General features: G+C 46.0%; 6 protein-coding genes across 6 annotated transcripts; 2 read left to right on the top strand and 4 right to left on the bottom strand.

The window, feature by feature from the left end:
• Window positions 1-1,067: 1,067 nt before the first annotated feature.
• IAQ61_001086 (uncharacterized protein) lies at window positions 1,068-2,080 on the top strand (the record flags this gene model as incomplete). Its single annotated transcript, XM_003841138.2, has 2 exons — window positions 1,068-1,195; window positions 1,253-2,080. Coding segments are annotated over 2 exons (924 nt in total), but the record flags the coding sequence as incomplete, so codon positions are not given.
• Window positions 2,081-3,219: 1,139 nt separating this feature from the next.
• On the bottom strand, window positions 3,220-4,780 carry IAQ61_001085 (uncharacterized protein; the record flags this gene model as incomplete). Its single annotated transcript, XM_003841139.1, has 4 exons — window positions 3,220-4,210; window positions 4,262-4,360; window positions 4,416-4,506; window positions 4,558-4,780. 4 exons carry the CDS (start codon window positions 4,778-4,780, stop codon window positions 3,220-3,222), a joined length of 1,404 nt encoding a protein of 467 aa, XP_003841187.1.
• Window positions 4,781-7,577: 2,797 nt separating this feature from the next.
• On the bottom strand, window positions 7,578-11,423 carry IAQ61_001084 (uncharacterized protein; the record flags this gene model as incomplete). Its single annotated transcript, XM_066094967.1, has 9 exons — window positions 7,578-7,582; window positions 7,639-7,726; window positions 7,985-8,036; window positions 8,084-8,130; window positions 8,183-9,053; window positions 9,105-10,800; window positions 11,171-11,182; window positions 11,237-11,260; window positions 11,396-11,423. The coding sequence occupies 9 exons, from the start codon at window positions 11,421-11,423 to the stop codon at window positions 7,578-7,580; spliced, it is 2,823 nt and encodes a 940-aa protein (XP_065955275.1).
• Window positions 11,424-11,813: 390 nt separating this feature from the next.
• On the top strand, window positions 11,814-12,284 carry IAQ61_001083 (uncharacterized protein; the record flags this gene model as incomplete). The annotated part of the gene is made up of 3 exons (XM_066094966.1): window positions 11,814-11,874; window positions 11,924-11,985; window positions 12,159-12,284. 3 exons carry the CDS (start codon window positions 11,814-11,816, stop codon window positions 12,282-12,284), a joined length of 249 nt encoding a protein of 82 aa, XP_065955274.1.
• A 1,110-nt stretch (window positions 12,285-13,394) lies between these two features.
• On the bottom strand, window positions 13,395-13,844 carry IAQ61_001082 (uncharacterized protein; the record flags this gene model as incomplete). The annotated part of the gene is made up of 1 exon (XM_066094965.1): window positions 13,395-13,844. One exon carries the CDS (start codon window positions 13,842-13,844, stop codon window positions 13,395-13,397), a length of 450 nt encoding a protein of 149 aa, XP_065955273.1.
• Window positions 13,845-15,125: 1,281 nt separating this feature from the next.
• Window positions 15,126-16,811, bottom strand: IAQ61_001081 (uncharacterized protein; the record flags this gene model as incomplete). The annotated part of the gene is made up of 2 exons (XM_066094964.1): window positions 15,126-16,304; window positions 16,602-16,811. The coding sequence occupies 2 exons, from the start codon at window positions 16,809-16,811 to the stop codon at window positions 15,126-15,128; spliced, it is 1,389 nt and encodes a 462-aa protein (XP_065955272.1).
• Between the last annotated feature and the right edge of the window lie 934 nt (window positions 16,812-17,745).

Below are 17,745 nucleotides of genomic sequence, written 5' to 3'. Positions count from 1 at the left end.
AAGGACAGAGTTGGAATGAGGAATGCATTGGAATTGCATGTTGGATTGCGATTTATCCGTCCGTTTAGATTGTTAAAGTTTAGGTTAGGAAGCGGGGGTAATGAGATTTGCATGGCTGGGGTTTGGGTCTAGAGTGGGTTGTTAGGTATGGATAGGGTGCTGTAGCGCGGGTGAGCGTGGTGCGTGGGGTGGTTTTGGTGTGTTTGTTTGTTTGTTTGTTTGGCTGTTTAGGGATTGGTGTGTTGTGGTGATGGTGATGGTGATGGTGATGCTAGGGTGAATTTCTTTCCTACCGGTACATATTTTTTTTCTTGGAGGAGGGCGGGGGGAGGTCCGCCTATTTCCTCGAAAGCACGCAAGGAAGAGTCTTTTAGCTCGAGATAGGCAATGGGCGATGGGAAGACGATGAGGGGACGGTGGTGCTGTGTGTGGAATTGGATAAGTGTACTTACGCGAGCATGAACATGGGAAACAAATTGTTGTTGCGGCGACGGAGTTGCGATTCCCGAAAAGGGTAACTGGGGTGAACACGATTTGATTGGTTGAACATGGCACCGCAAAATCAACGGGCTGCGAGATGGTCTTTTGCATGGGAATTACAATTCTGATACACTATTGTATAGCATACGTGTATTCGACGTCTTCTAGTGCCACACAGTTACTTATGGTAGACATGATATGGTACTTTGCACAGTCTGAAGTTGGAAGACACTACCTAAACCCCAGAACGGGCTTTCGTCGGAATAATGACCTCGGAGTCTAATTACGGCACCCAGTTATCGTCCGCTCTAACCAAGACACGACTAGATTTTCCATCTAGCAGACCATCGCGACACTAAGCAGACGGAATTGAGACTATAGATGGCATGATTGGGCTCTTGTGGGCTCTGCTAATCCGGGGCCGTGATCAAAGGGGTTAAGATACCTCTGATAAGAGCCAAGTTGCGGAGGCTCTACTGAAGGCTGGTGGAGCTCCCAAAAAACGGGATTGCGGAGGCCGCACGTGATCAGGACGACCAAGTGGAATCTCCCCGGATTTCAGACAATGTCCATTACAAGGTTGACAGTGGCAATTGAGTACATCTATCAAGATGCCGAACCCTACTTCAATACTCGTTGCAGCCTGCTTGCTCGTCAGCCCTCTTGCCACCGCCTCTAGAGGAAACAATGTGCATAACAGCGAGTACTCCCCCAAGTAAAATGCCCTACCCTGCCTGATTACCTAGAAAGTCTTAAAACTAACTCCTCCCAGCTACTCAACGCCGACCTCATACAGCAACATCACCTCCATTCTCGATAAAATCCTTGCGCGTGGCTACCTGAAAGTCGGCACAACCGGAGATTACAAGCCGTTCTCCTACAAAGTGGCCAACCAAACAGCTCTGCCTGCGACAACACCAGCCATAAACACCACTTATATCGGCGCTGATATCGATTTGGCCCAGTCGCTTTCAAACTCACTCGGTCTCCCACGTCCAGTCGAGTTCGTCCCCACTATCTGGGCAAATGTCACAGCGGACATTGCAGCAAGCAAATTCGACGTCGCCATGAGCGGCGTCAGCATCACCCTAGCCCGTGCGCAAAAAGTCTTCTTTTCCACTGCAATCCAGCGCGTGGGCAAGGCCGCCTGCGTGCGATGTGCCGACCTCGCCAAGTTCTCGTCTCTGGCGGCCATTGATACTGCCGGTGTCAAAGTCGCTGTTAACCCCGGAGGCACGAATGAGGCGTTTGACCGGGCAAATCTGAAGACGGCTACCATTGTTTTGGTGCAAGACAATAATGCCGTTTACAAGGCTGTCATGGACGGCGATGCCGATGCCATGATTAGTGATATCATCGAGGTTGAATTGCAGGTCCGGTTACATCCGGGCGTGCTTTGCATTGTTAATCCGAATGCGACGTTTACATTTGAAGAGCTGGGTTATATGGTGGAGCGAGATGTTGTGTGGAAGCAGTATCTGGATCACTTTGTACATATTCAGCTTGGAAGCGGTAATTGGAATCGTACGCTGGAGAGATGGATGTCCTATAAATGGCCCTCGGTATGAACATATCACCTGAAATGACGGGTCTAGGGGAGGTAGTGTAGATAATGCTAGTTTCTATGTAAATGGAATTCGAACTAGCCCAGAATACATTGTCGCTACATATTTAATTGCAGCCGGCTAGAACCTAAGCAGTACCACAATTCAGTGTTTATGCAACATAGATTAAGCCTGACCTACCGAAGTAGAAGGCGTGACTGCCCAAATCCGGAAGACATATGATATCCCACTTGAAATAGTACCACAAAAGATACGGGTTAGGTAGTCAAACTGACCGTCAATGTTCTACGGTTGTATGGGGAAGAAATTCGGTGATGAATAGCTATCGTCGTTTGTGCTGCTGCAGATCACGAGGAACGCACGTTTATAACCGTCAATAATGGACATGAAATTTTCCCTACAATTAATCCACTTCAAGTCATCGCCATTCCAAATTTCTCATAGATAGTCTTACCAACGGCCTCGTAGGATGGAAACTTCTCAACGTAGTCCCCATATGTTGGGCACGATCTACAGTTTTCCTACCATGGCAGTGGAACTAGCACACCGCGGTGACGAAAGTAGAGTTCGATACCATTATCCAGTTGCCAAAACGTGTCTATTCAATGGACACTTTTTGCTACTTTAGCTAAGTAATGGTAGGCGTATTTCAAGCCAGCAACAGACGATTACTGCACGGTATAATCTATCAGACTGCAACCCTCTTGAACTCTCGCTTGAACCTACGGTGTTGGCCCTGTCAATTATGCCCCAATCTAGTAATAGCTACTCATAGCTATGATAGTAAGGCGTAAATATAGCTACCCAAAATGATCTAGCCGCGTTGTTGTCTACAGTATATGTAGTCAATGGTTATACCTTGATACAAGCAATTGCAGTCGATGATTCATGTACGGAGCTTTCAAGGCGGCCGCTTCCACTTACTTCGAGGCTGTATAGGCCCATATGCTAGAGTCTGAGGTCTAGAACAGAAAGTTGCATGCATTAATATCACTTCAATTTTCGGCCCTGAATGAAACCGTTGTCAATGTTGATGCTTTTTCGCTCACGGTCAGTTGAGCGAGCAAAGATATAGTGCACCATTATGATTTGGAAGGAGGAACCACCTGACAACAAGTCATTTAGTATGTTGTAATCTTACTCAACATCTTTCTGCGTTACATCTGATCGATATTCAACCAATTCTGGTAGGGTTCATCGCCCTAACCCAAGGCTTCCAAAACTTCTCAATGCCTTCCGCATAGTTCCAGCCCGTCCAGTCATAATTCGTCAGACCCCATGTGTCGGGGAAACCTTGGACACCGGATCTAATCCTGTAGGAACCAGCAACGGACCACATCATCCAACTGATCCCATTGTCGATGGTGAACTCGCGAAGGCAGTTCTGAAGTGTAGCATTGTAAAGCGTTTCGTCTTGGGCACTGCCAAACTCGGAGAGGATGACTGGGGTTTCGCGAATGGCTTTGGGACAGTCGTTGGTGGTGTTGCATGCGGCTGGTGCGTCTATTCCTAGGGCGTTGAAGCCGTTGCGGAAGAGATTGGCTTGGATGATGGGGCACGTGCCTGTGTCAACGTCCTCGCTCATGCTGTACAAATGAACTTCGTAGACAACCTTATTCGCCCATGGGTGATCATCGAGGTTGAAGTATTCTGGTTCACGGCGAGCAGCATCGCGGATGGCAGTGCACTTGTAGCAAGGTGCTGTGAGGATGTTCTTGCCGCTCGTCAGAGCCGAGACATCCTGTCCGTACTGCATGCCAGACCACAGAATGAGGATATCGGGGTTGGCTTCGTGGATCGCGTCAGCACCCTGAGTCATGTTTCCAACAAGTGTTTGCCAATTGTAGTACAAGTTCGTGACGTTCCAGGATTCGCGGAGCTCGTTGCGCAGAGACATGCTGACGATGTTGGGGTGGCTCCTGGCCCAGTTGGCAACGTAGGAGAGACCACGGCGCCAGTCTGATGCGTTGAAGTGGATATCGTCGAACCAGGCTGTCCCATCAATATGGGAGCAGCACCATTGTGCTTTGCCTGTGTGAACGTCTGGGCTGATGAAGATACCCTTGGTAGCAGCAAGGCGCGTAATGTCGTCCCAGATCTCAAAACGAGTGGTTTGGGTGGTCCAACCAGGATTCCGAGCGATGATCTCGTTTGTGACTTTGGTGCTGTTTGCATATTAGTCGGTGATTCGATCGAAGAGATGTCAGAAAACTCACCCGTTGACGTATCCAAGCGCATTGATCATAGCAACTTCGAGAGGGACGTCTGAGCCATTTCTATGATACACTTGGTCGATCATTTCAATGGCATAGCCCCTGGTAAAATCATCAGCATCGCGGTTGCGATTCAAATGCTTCAAGATAATCTTACATGCGGATGTAGTTATATCCAACACCAGCGATATCATCAAGAATCTCCTCTACTGATGCCCATTCGAGACCTTCAGGAATCATTGTTTCGCCTGAGAATCCTCGTTAGCTATCTCTCTAACCAAACATCTTGCATGACCTACCACTCATTGGCCAATTGACTCCAGCCCATGTTACCTTTTCGCCTCTACTGTCGACGATATCCCTTCCACTGGTACTGTATGGGCCATTGAATGAGGTTCCATTGTCAGCGCGCTTCCGCAAGTTGTAACGGAAGTGGCTATCGCTTGCAGATTCTGGGAGGAATGTAGCCCATGCAACAGTATTAGCAGTCGCCAAAGCGATCAATATCCTTTTTCCGAACATTTTGATCTACACAGAACCTGGGGATTCAAGCTACCACGCGAGCCATTGGGTTGTACATCCATCTTATAAAGCTCCCCAAGCTTGACGGGCCTACTTCCTTGATCTGCCCAACCTCGGAGCTACTACTTTCCAAAAGGTTACTTGACGTAGGGGCCGGGTGATCATGACTCGACTGTACCGGTCTATCGGACCATTGCCCTCCGAGCATGTCTCCAGCCCCATCCTGGTAACGTGATCCACCACCGAGCGCCCACCCCCACCGAGCGCCCACCAACACCAAAATCCACCACCCACTAAATAAGGATATTGCGCCACCCACAATAGCTATTATTACAAGATTTCTTAGAGTTGCAATTATTAGATCTATTAGAGTAGATTAAATATTTTAGATTATATAAGCAGCTTTTTAGGGGGTCTAATTAGGCGCCTATGCTATAAAGTTACCTCTACTACTATATCCTCTTCTACTAGCTCCTTATTAACTACCTTAGCTAGTATAATAGTAGAAGGCTTAAGGATTTACCTCTTACCTATTTAGGATATTTTAATATTATTTTAGAGTTACTTTTCTAGTTACTTAGTAGTTTTCTACTTATTATATATAGTAGCTTTTTAGGTAGCTTTCTCCTCCTACTCCTTCTTAGTAATTACTTAATTTAGGTAACACTCCTTTATAAGTTAAGCTTTAGTAAGCTTTTATTACTTATAAAGCTTAATTACTTTACTTTTTTAGTATTATAGCTTTTATTCTTTAAGGTTCTTTTACTCCTAAAGCTTAAATACTTACTCTACCTTTAATAGTAAAATAAATTAGGTACTACTACTATAATTATTATTAAGGGGTAATAATAGAGGTTTACTATACTTCCTATACTTCTTCTTATTAGCTAGGGTAGCCCTTAGGTATTTATTTTTATAGTTAAGTAGAGTATTTCTTACTAATATAGTATAGATTATCTAGCTAAGCTTCTTTAACTATTTATTATAGATATTAATTATAGTATTATAGAGTAACTACTCTATCTTTCTCTAATTACTTATACTTAATATTAAGGTTATACTATTACTTAAAGAAGGCTAGTTACTATTATTTATAAGTACTTTAAACCTTAAAAAAATAATATTAGAGTTAAGTAGTAAGATACTTATTACTTTAAAAGCTATTAATATTAGCTTTTCCTTAAAGGTATTACTTTATATAGTATTAAATAACTAGTAGAAATCCCTCTTAGTAATGCTTATAAGCCCTTAGGAGCTATCTAGAAAACTAGATAGTTAAGCTTTATATAAAGCTATAAAGGGAGTAAATACTATAATATTAAGTAGCTAAAGGGTGTAAGTGCTATAAGGGGGATATATTATAAGTAGGATCTTATATTTATTATAGTACTTAATAAACTTTATTATTATATAAGATCTATAGCTATTAAGGATAAAGAGCTAGTATAAAGTATAAGCTTTAGCTTTTGTCTTATAATTAAACACCTCCTTAAGCTAGGATACCCCTAGGGTATAGCTTATCTACTTACTTAGTAATCCTATAAAGAAAGCTTAGTATTATAATAGATTAAAATCTTATAACTAGGTATCCTATAAAGCTCTAGATTAGGACTAATAAATAAGAGTAGAGGTAAGAGTAGTACTATTAGCGTATATATAAGCTATAGTAGTAATCTACTCCCTATTACTATTCTAGAGTATAGCTCTAATCTTTCTTTACTTATAGGCGCTCTTATTAAATATATATTTAGTTTTTAATAGTACTCTAATAAGAAAACCCTTCTTATCTATATTATAGATATACTAACTCTTAATATTATATTACTTTATTTTTTAGTATAAAAGCTTAAAGTATAAGCTATACTTAAAGGTAGAATTAGCTTTAAAGTAGTTATAATTAAGCCTAGTAGCCTAATAGAAGATAAGATTAATATTATAGTAGTTAATAAAGCACTATACCTAATTTTTACTTACTAGATTCCTTATTATTTTAGTTATAAAATTTTAAATAATAGTCTATATAGGGGGTAATCCTTACCTATAAAGCTCTTTAATATACTTTATAAGCTTACTTTCTTATATAGTATTAAGTATTTAACTATTTAGTAGAGTAGTAGTATATACTTACTAAATTTTCTAGTAGTATCTAGATAAGGTTAACTATAAGTAACTATACTTTTCTACTATTTCTAAGTATATAAAATCTTCTCTAAGAGTTAAGGATTTAATTACTACAAGCGCGTTATTAATAGGTGCTATAGTTATTAAGAAATTTAGTGTTAAAAATTTAGTAATTTCAGTGTTAGTGGGCGCTTGGTGGGGGTGGGCGCTTGGTGGTGGATCACGTTATAGATCGGCCAAACGCGGGGCACAACGCTTGCCCCTCTTGGTATGCACTAGCGTGACCACATGGCTGTAATTCAACGTCGTATTGAAAGTTATACTATGCCTGTTATGTCAAACGACAGCTGTGGCGTGATCCCGTCGTAGACTGCCCACTTCCTGCTGTGTCATGAACGCCTGGGTCACGTGTGACGGGCTTAGCCTCTTGGCGGTGCTTGCCCATAGATAGCTCCCATCCTCCTAGACTAGGACAATATGATCACATTACACACTGCATTTGGGCCCTCCTCATCGTCGGATATTGCAATACAGCCTCTAATCGCAGCCTGAGAGAGCAAGGTCCGATTATACGTATCCTGAAATTTAAGTGATACCATCTTTGAGGCTGAAAGATCTAGCACTTCAATTATGACCAGATAAACAGCTGTCTATAGACAGCGCTCTATCGTGCTTTTTACCCTACACTTCAACCTCAGCGCCTGCTTTAAGCAGTATCTTGACTAGTTGCCTGTCACCTTTTAATAAGGCCGCGTGCAGTACGCTGCCGTATGGTTGACTTTGCGCGTTAACATTGGCGCCTGCTTTAAGCAGTATCTTGACTACCTGCTCATTGTCTCTCCACGAGGCTGCTTGTTGTACGGTGCTGTGTAGTTGAGTTTGCGTGTTAAAATTGGCGCCCGCTTCAAGCAGTATTCTGACTACCTGCTTGTTTCTGCTACGTAAGGCTGCGTCCAGGACGTTTCTGCTACGTATGGCTGCGTGCAGGACGTTGCTGCTATGCATGGCTGCGTGCAGGACACTGCCATGTCCTGGAATACACGCGTTAACATTGGCGCCTGCTTCAAGCAGTATCTTGACTACCTGCTCATGGCCTGCCCATGAGGCTGCGTGTAGTACGCTGCCGTATCGTTGACTTTGCGCATTAACATTGGCGCCTGCTTCAAGCAGTATCTTGACTACCTGCTTGTGGCCCATAATTGAGGCTGACTGTAGAGCGCTGCCATGTCCTATAATACACGCCTTAGCATTGGCGCCTGCTTCAAGCAGTATTTTGACTACCTGCTTATGACCTTTTGATGAGGCCGCACAAAGTGCGTCGCCTTCGTTTCCACCCTGTGCGTTAATATTGGCGCCCTTGTCGACGAGCAGTCTTGTGACTGTACTCAAGCCTAACAGTGATGCGTAGTATAGCGGCTCAGGCACGCTGTCTAGACTCCTATCCAAGTCTGGCTGCGTGCAGGGATCCTCGGGATTGTATAAACGCAGCCATGTGAGAAATGCAGGTTCTTTAATGTCTAGTAACCTGATGCCTAGCCGACATAAATCTTCCATCTCGTATTCTACCTTTCGAAGATGGCTACTCCAGAACTCTGCTGAGTAGCGTGCCAACGCGGCCTGCTCTACGGCTATTTTTGACTTTGGCGGCTGTAGTTGAAGCAGGTACTTCAGACAACCTGTTGTTATGACGTTGTGGCATTCGACCTCTTGCATGCTATACTGCTTTGCTGAACCTTGCTTGATCCTGTCCGACACAAGGTACTCTTGCACTGAGAAGTGTGCTAGAGTAATGATTTGTTTGACAGGGCTTGATTCTCTTTTCGCCCTGTTCGATGTAATAGTGACTAGACTAGAGCAGATGTTGAGCGCTTCTAGCGGGTCTTCTAACACCTCATCACGGTCGAACGCTGGGTCGCGCGCGACATCGATGGCGACAACTTCAGCGATCTCTTCGACGGATAGCGGCCGCGCAGAGAAGGTCAGCCAGCGCAGAATGCGCATAGCATACTCGGAATATTCGTCGCTTATTGCGGAGAGAATGCGTTCGTATGTCTGGTCTAGTGTTCGGGGTAGAGTGGCAAGAGACTTACGCAACATCGTCTGATTGCAACACGTTTCTAGCGTGTCTAGCTGGCATGCAACCCATTGAAACCTATATTCTTGTCAGTGTCAACTCTGCGGAGAAATTCGTCAATACACGCACATCCCGTGAGCTCCACTCATTAGTGCTGTCTCAATCTCCTCCCTAGTAGCAGCGTTCTTGTTCCATTTCGCTAAGCGCTTATTGTCAGACAGCCTTTGTCGAACGTATCGCTGTATATCCTTATTTACTACGTCCATCTGAAGACAGACAGTCTCCTCTTCCTTGATGTAAACCTCCAGGGAACCCTCGATATCCCGCTCTTTTCGGCTGGTAATAAGCAGATGCACATTGCCAAGTTGCCACCCAGCCACTGTTTCGAGCATATCCATCAGTTCTTTGCGTTGTGCACATTCGTCAAGAGCATCAAGAACAAAGTAGACTTGCGTGAACCCTTTTGTTACCTGCTGTATTACTTCTAAAAGCGCATTCGCAGAGGGTTTTCGCTGTCCGTTGTTGCAAGATGAGAACAACGCGTCAACGCTCTCGGGTACAACAACCGAAGACTGCACAAGCTGGCAGAGCAACGAGCAGAGCATCAGCTCTGCGTCCTGTTTATGTATGTCGTTGAAGTCGAAGTAAAAGTACGCCGTTACCATATGAACGTTATTACGACAATGCTGCTGCAGATCCTTGATGACAGTGGAGCTAAGGATTGTCTTTCCACACCCTGGGATCCCATACAGCCATAGTTGCGACGCTGCACTCTCCTTCCAATCTTTGAACTTTGCACTTTTCAGCAGCCATAGCCCAGTCCCAGTCTGTCGCTGCTTGTCCGCTTTGTGATAGTTGGTGGACGGGTCAGGCGCCCCGAGCCAACTGTAGATCTTTCCAAGGTTCTTTTGAACACGCATGACGTACGCGGAAGGCTCCCTTATTTCTTTATCAAGCCTCTTCAGGGCATGCTCTTTGCCTTCGCCGTAGATCAGGGGAAGATGAATATCGAATATACCTAAGAGGCAATATGCCTCGTCTTCTGGGTATCTCGTCTGGCGATTTTTTGCCCAAGAGAACCGCTCTTGTACGCTGAATTCCGAGAGCTGCTTCCCCAACAGAGCATCGCTGGCAACGCCTGTAATCTCGTGGATAGTGTCTTTCAAAGAGTTCTTGTCCCCCAATAGTTCTTCATCACTGGAATAAAACTCTACCGATGCAGGAGCAAGTAGTTCCTGGAGTGTCCAACCTCTTCTAAACCACCTGCTCTTCCTGAAGGCCGGCTTCCACCTCCGGCTCGACTCACTATCCGCATCAGGAGCGTTAGACTCGACATCTGAAAGGTAGACGTAACACTTCTGTGCGTTCTGATACCAGCAAAACATAGAGTTGATCGCCCCTTGGAGCTCTTGATTGTTTGATTTGTCGATGCAGCAGGTGTCTATCCAGAAGTACTGCAGACCGTCACGCTCTGTCTGTTGTGCACAGAAGCGAATCTTGCGCCAACTAGCTGCCCACTTTGCATCAATGTCTTCTACATTATCAAGGCTCTTCAGACTGTTGAAGACCACCTCGTGCTTTTCCCAAGTATGCGACAGGATCGCGTAGGGAGGAATATCCTCAATAAGGTCCTCCGTCCATTCAAGTTTCCCATTGCTTGCGGTATACAGTAGTCGCATCGGGCGGTATGTGTCTATGGTATCTGCGCGGGTAGATAGGAGGGAGTCTCGGAACCTCTGAAGCAGGCTGGCTGCACGAAGAATAGTGCACTGTGGCTCGCTCGCACAGCGCGTAGAAATAGCAACTACTTGGCTTGTTGTGAATGCTGAATAACGGTTTGTTCAGTTAGAGATGAGGAAGGCCGGTCATCTTCATTGTTAAGTCAGGCTGCGTTTCGAATGCCCAAGGCCGCGAGAGGCGCAGCTGACCTGCACAGTGACGTGAGGATGAGCGAACAGAGCTGACAATGCATGAATGTGCAACAGCCATTACCGGTATGCTATAATTCGAGCAGCAGTCGTTGCCTGGCGAAGCGATTGTTACCTACGCCACAGTGTCTACCCCAATGAGCCAACAACCAAAGGGGTGCGTATAATCTATGTTATGCTACTAGTACAATAGCTAACAGCGATCTGATGTTGCATAAAGCAGGATGTAATGGCAGTAGGCTGTCGTTGGTTGTAAGATTTTGTTACCATTGTTCATGTCTGCCTCTACAAATCAGCCAAAGTCGCACAGCAATCTCTTCCACAGGCACACACCAATAGGATGACCTTTATCTCTTGCTGGCAATTAACAACAAAGCTGAGCTGCGCGATGGTCCACCGGATACGTCGCTAGTAGCAGGCAAGACCAATGTCATTGGCTATGAGAAACCCATAGAAGTATGAGAAAAATCTGTTGAGACAGATGCTGCCTACTCGTATCCGCGGGTAGTGCGGAAGTCATGTGAGTGGGCTTGGCGTGGCGAATCCTAGCATCCTCAACCACACTATATAGCCAAAATATGGCAGCAGCTACCACAGGCAGCTATTAATACAGAGACTCGTGGGTTTTAAGAAAAACTCTAAAAAGTTATTAAGAATCGAGGTTAGAACAACTTCTATAGGTAGCAGACTAGAAACTATTAAAATTGCTGCAAAACAAGCCTATACAAGCTCTCCATTGCATGGTGTTGGTTTCTCGCCACGGTCGGTATCGCTCGGCTGAGGGGTGGCAAAAAACGTGACTTCCGCACTACCCGCGCGCATGAGTAGAAGGCTGAAGGCAAAGGGAGCAAGGTCAGGCAATCCGAGGCGATAGCGACAGCTTTAGTGGCGCTGGTGTACATATCAGCAAATGAGACGGAGTTATGGTGCAGGTTTCATCGATTTTGGTTATCTTCGAGAGGTTTTTACCGGTACTTCTGAGTGACCTGTCTGTTTTAAACGGAAACTGATGAGTGACAGAAATTCCATCTATAATGTTCCTAGAGATGAAGACTTTCTCCCTTACAATGCTACACATGATGGTAAGATCCCCCTTGAAAACTATGGACATGCGCCACCCCCTATTTCGAGAGACGTACGGGACTCATGTAATGCTGTATTTTTTACAATATGATACAGCGAGTGATAGGCTCGCTGCAACCAACTAGTATACACCAAGTCATACTAGCGAGGCCGCCAGCTTACCGTACCTAAGAAGATCCGTCTGTGCATTGCAAGGCCCTTCAACTCCCTACAACGGAGTCCCCAGCGTGCAGGCTGCTACGTCAATAACTCTCAACCCCGCAATATACTATCTTCCTTGGACGCGCTTGCTGTGTGACCTTCCAAATGTTACAAACCGTCACCTCCACAAAGGAACAAGGGCGTAACGGTAGTCGCAACAGTCGAATGAAGACATCAACGAAACGATCAAGAGGCTGCAACACCACGTTGATCTGCGTCGGACATGGATCAACTCAAGAAGTAGTAGTTGGAAAATCGTCGAGTGTCGGTCACATCCCGTCAGTTTTGAGGAGAAGTGTCTCCGGATGTCCGAGGCCGTGAACCTTTCTTGCGACTGTGTCTCTGCACTTACGGACCGGAGCCCGGGACATTGACAAGAAGAGGGATTCATTCCGCCGCCGATGAGCCACTTAGCGGGCGGAAATAGTTCTGCATGTCGTTATTCCGTAACCCAAAATTCATCCTATGCACAGACAGATTACTATACGAGCACAAGAGCACCAAGAATGCATTCAAGACTCCATTACAGCACGGTGTTGTAGCCGCGCTTGGAGTTGCGGGGTTACCGGTACCTAGGTACCTAGTCGGCTACTTGACCGAGCTCACCCACCCAAACACTACCTACTGGCATTCTTCAAATTATCAATCATTTGTATTGCTACTCCAATCTTGAGTTTATTGTACAGATTTGTATACAAATTATAATCGTTCTACCATATTTCATGCAAGATTAATCTCTCTGACTTTAAACACTTGGGCAAGCGACCATCATATTCGAAGTCTTCTGCAATGTAAACATAATCCTCGTGAATAATAAATCTACTGCAATAAAGTATACTCAAATAAATTCAATGTATTTGTCAAGCTTGATTACTGGCTGCTGTAACTTTTTGATGGTATCGTCCTTATCGAGAAGTGATGATATTTTACTAACAGAGACCTAATCATAGGATGTAACATGCGATGATGAACAAAACTCCCATACAAAAATCATTACCAGAAGTTCAACTAAGTGTTTGATATAAACAAAGCTAGGTATCACCAGGATGAGGACCATCTAGAAATCCACGTTGACTACCATGCTAGAGCCACCACCTCTATCTATTCTTTGCCATAATATTCAGAGTGCAAGAGTAAGTTGCAACATAAACATCAAAACACAAAAGTTGTAAACATTGGGGTCTCTTGTGGAACAAGCTAGATATTGTCAGAAGTAGCCAAACTTCTCTCCCGAAGAATGTCGAGCATCTACCATGTCGCTCCAAGCAGTATTGAATCCATTATTCAGTCGCACATTCACAATGCCTAGTTTTGAGCGACGTTCCTCCCTCGAACCACCAGCTTCACCAGTCTTACACCCCCATAAAAACTCAGCTCCAGGCACATCACAAAGACCAGCATTCCATCTGATAACGACGGGCATCATTCTTCCCACAAACCTCACATACAGGCCATACCAGCCCACTTCCAGCCCACTTCCACACCTCCCACACTCATCCCACACAGACCTCACCCCACCCCATGTCGTATTCCGGACCGACCTACACACCACCCACTCCTTCAACCAACCAAATCCCTCTGAACCACACGGCTTGTACTTCCAGCCTCTCACCACCCCCGCGGAGCCTCCCTCACACCCCTCCCATGTCCAATGCATCTACTCACCCCCGTACTGTACCATGTACGACCCTGTGCTACAATTGATGACAAGACCGCAGTCCCTGTTCCTGCAGCAGGGTCCTAAAGCAAGCGCGAACGTGCATGTTTCGCAATATGCGGGTGTGCACTGTATCTAAGGCGGTGTACTGTTTTCGATGCGGCGGTGAGGACATAATGTGCTCTGGTGCGGATAGGGGCGGGGGATCGAGCCGGGGGTTGGGGGGTGGGGGTGGGAGAACGAGCGTAGGCGGGCGTGCAAGGTGTTAGGGGTGATGCTTGTTTGGACTGGTAGTACAGAGAGAAATTGTTCATGACCTTTCTTCGAATCTAGGTTTTGAGCGACCGTGGGAGCTGGCGTGTGAGTGCGGGACGCGCTGTAAGTTGTGTTGTGTGTGTAAGTGTAAGTGTGAGTGTGAGTGTGAGTGTGAGTGAGTGTGTGATGGAGCGTCGTGTTAGATGGAGATTTTCTGGTACGTGTGATCTGTGTTATTGGGTGTTGTGGTACTTTGTGTCCATGGTACGATACTCAGGAAGATTTCTTGTGGGATAGTGGTACTATAGAAGCGAAAATCGCACATTTCGTGACCTTCGAGAATGCATGTACAGTGATACGTTTACACAAAGCTAGGGGACGACATTCTAGCAATTTGGGAAGTTCAGCAATCGGAATTAGATGATTATCTGGTTGTGGTCTAAATGAGTGGCCCTGACTTGTTGTGTATCGGCATCACTGGCGGTGATGTGACGATACAGTGGAGATATAATGTTACTGAAAGCGTACAGATAATCGTATCGGTACGTAATACTGATGCTAAAAGCAATGCATACAGTAAAGAAAGAGCCCGTCCGCAAGTAAATGCTCGAGATGATGTGCAGTATGACCCTGTCGCCATTAACCGGTAATGGTACGAGTAACATGCATATGTGACAATGTTGGAAGAGACAATCATAATGTGGAACTAAGAGAAAATGCCCATGAAGGCTACAATCTGCGTTGTACATGTCCCAGGTACGCCAGACAGTTGTTGAAAAAGACACCAATGCAAACGTGCATGAGCAGGGTTGTAAACATGGCGAGCGAAACCAAGGAAAATCGCTCCATGTTGAAAGTATGCTGATGAATCGCACTCGTGCCAACAGAGCATGAGAAGGAAAAAGAACGCCCGACATGCGTATTCGATCGCTAGCCGGTCCTCGAATTGCAGCTATGTTACCGACTCCAAAAAGCTAGGCTCAATGACGCGCGTATTGTAGTCTTGATAAGCATCAAAAATGATTATCAAGCCTGGAAGCTACTGTCCATATCATTATTTAGTCCACGGTGTGCTGTAGGATGCCTGGTTGAAAGCACATCACGTCTCGACTTCTTGTTCCCTGGAGAACCTTGAGATGGCGAATAAGGGAGGGGCTGATAACGGAGGCCGCTTGCCAATGTCCCTTCGTTAGAAGATCCACCACTGACCGAGTTGCGTTTTGGAGATCGGTCAGAGTCAAAGCTGTAATACGTGTTTTGAGAACTCCGGCGTACCATTTGAGCCGAGGCAGATTTGGAAGCACGACATTCGCGAAAATTCGAATAGGTCGTTGCTGGCGATGTAACACTCATTGGATCAAGAAGGCCGGAAGTGCTGAAGTTGAGTGGCACTTGCGGTGCAAGACTTGTTGCTAGGCCATCGCTGGACATGGACGTTGTACTAGGAAGATAACTCATACCTGATTCCGCGATGGCGGGAACATGGGCTGATGTAATGGTTTCGAGGGCACCTGCCGATTCTGCTCCTGACCCGTGGATAGGAATTTCACCATCGTTGCTCCACGCAAGCAACGATTTTCCGTAGGAAGTTTTGTCGTCTGATGTTGATGATCCTATTGCTTGTCCAGATCGTAGTCTTTGACTATGTTCTAGGTCGAAGCTGACACGGGAATTCTGAGCCGGGCTGGGCTGTGGAATTGGAAGCAGCCTCTGTGTGGAACCCGATCCTGATGCGTGATACTGGCGCATGTTCGGCCTCTCTGGCAAGTTCATTTGTAATGGGTTCATACTACTTAATGGATCAGGCGCACCATTTGAGCGATATGAAGGCTGCATGTATGGCAAGCTGGCCGAATAAGTCGTTTCCGGATCCACATAAGCCTGCACATGATGGGACTGCTTTTGTACTGGGTGATTCCATCTATATGATGACCCATATACATTCGAATTAGCCATCGGTGTTGGATCGGGTAGATACATGGATGATTGATCTATTTGGTAGCTCTCCACTGGCGAAATATCTTCTTGGTAGGGCACAGTCCAGGTGGATGGATAAACGGACTTCGTGTCGACTTGGGGGTACTGATGAGTTGCCATTGGGCGCTGATAGGGAGTACTGCCGTCGTTCGAGTATATTGGCACCATACCGTTGGCAGTGGACATATTCGTAAGGCTATGCGCCATACTGATACCATCGATCACCTTCTGTACGTGGTCCGATCCGACCTGAACCGATCAGCATGAGTGATCACACCTACTGAGATCACATACTCTATGGAATTGGCAATGACTCGGATCAACATTAGCCATGGCGCAGCTTGCGCATCCTGCTCCGTTTCCTGGATCACCGCTGCAGCGAATTTTTCTCTTCCGACAACGCGCACACTAGAAAAAGTGTCAGTGGTGATTCATGTGGGTTTCTTGACTGCACATCATGCGAAAAACGATACGGATATTGATATGGCAGCAAAATTCATAGGTCAGATCTTGGAGGCAACATACGGCGACTGCTATGCGACGTCTCGCTGATCCAACCTCGATTCGGTGCTCATCACGGCTCAAATCGAGACGGCCGTGAACTCCACCTACAGGGCCTCCGGTAGGGTACCCACGCACGTTGACTCTATTTGTATGCGAAATTGGAAGAGGAGAATAGTAGTCAGAGAAAGGAACAGCAGAATTCGGCAGATAGCGCCGGGTTTCAAACTCCATGGCTAGGAGGTTCAGGAGTCTGTGATGATGTTAGCCTCATAATACTCATGAATACATGCTCGCAAGGGGAACAAACCCTGAAGAGAGACTGATCAAAGCGTGGGAACGATGGGATGAGAGTAGCTCAGCCTCTTGCGTTGCTCCGATTGACCCAAGGAAGGCGGCTAGTAAGCCACTGATCTGGTGGTGACGAGTCTTCTTGTGCCGAAATGGGATCAAAAGGAATTGCTTGTTTAACAGATCAAACAACCATCGGATATGCGAACGTTTATATCCCAATAGAGAAGAGACTGCAGCCACTACCAAGTACTAGCCAGAGGCGACGATACGACACGCACGTAGTTTGATGCTGGGCAACGTGGACGAATGAATGTTATTTGAAGACCTTAATTAGGAGGCTCCAGACTGTACATGAGTGACAAGTGTTTGTACCTTAGATTTTTGGGAGAGTTCAATGCACTTTACGGAATCATGCATGCAAAGCCCTGGAGATCAGGTTCTGGGGACACAACATGGCAGGGATCGCTAGACCAGATGCGACCATGAACGATCAAAGGTACCACGCTGCGTGCTCCAAATCTCTGTACTCGTCCCATTTCACAAGCGCCATAGCCGTCTAGGTTGGGCGGTTCCATGGCTGGTTATCAAGGTAGTGGTAGAAGGAGCGTCCTTCGTCGGAAGCGCCACAGCGCATATGAAGAGTGAAGCTGCTGCAGTAGTGGATTAAAGACTGCAAACACTATATCATGCTTAGGAACCTAGACGTGACCATGGAGTTAAAACACTAAAGTCTTAAGTCCTCACTGTTTGCAAGCTGCGTAGTGTCACAGCGGATGCGGGAACAAGTTACATATGCGAAGCTTCGACTCTTTGTTCCTCACCAGTACCGGAGTATAATATTTGGTTGGGGGTCAGCAGGGTGGCTGAGGGATGG

The sequence above is a fragment of the Plenodomus lingam genome (assembly GCF_022343315.1).
Source record: "Plenodomus lingam strain CAN1 chromosome Unknown contig_11, whole genome shotgun sequence".
NCBI lineage: Eukaryota > Fungi > Ascomycota > Dothideomycetes > Pleosporales > Leptosphaeriaceae > Plenodomus > Plenodomus lingam.
Note: the sequence above shows the minus strand (reverse complement) of the source record. Positions and strands in the feature narration are given on the sequence as shown.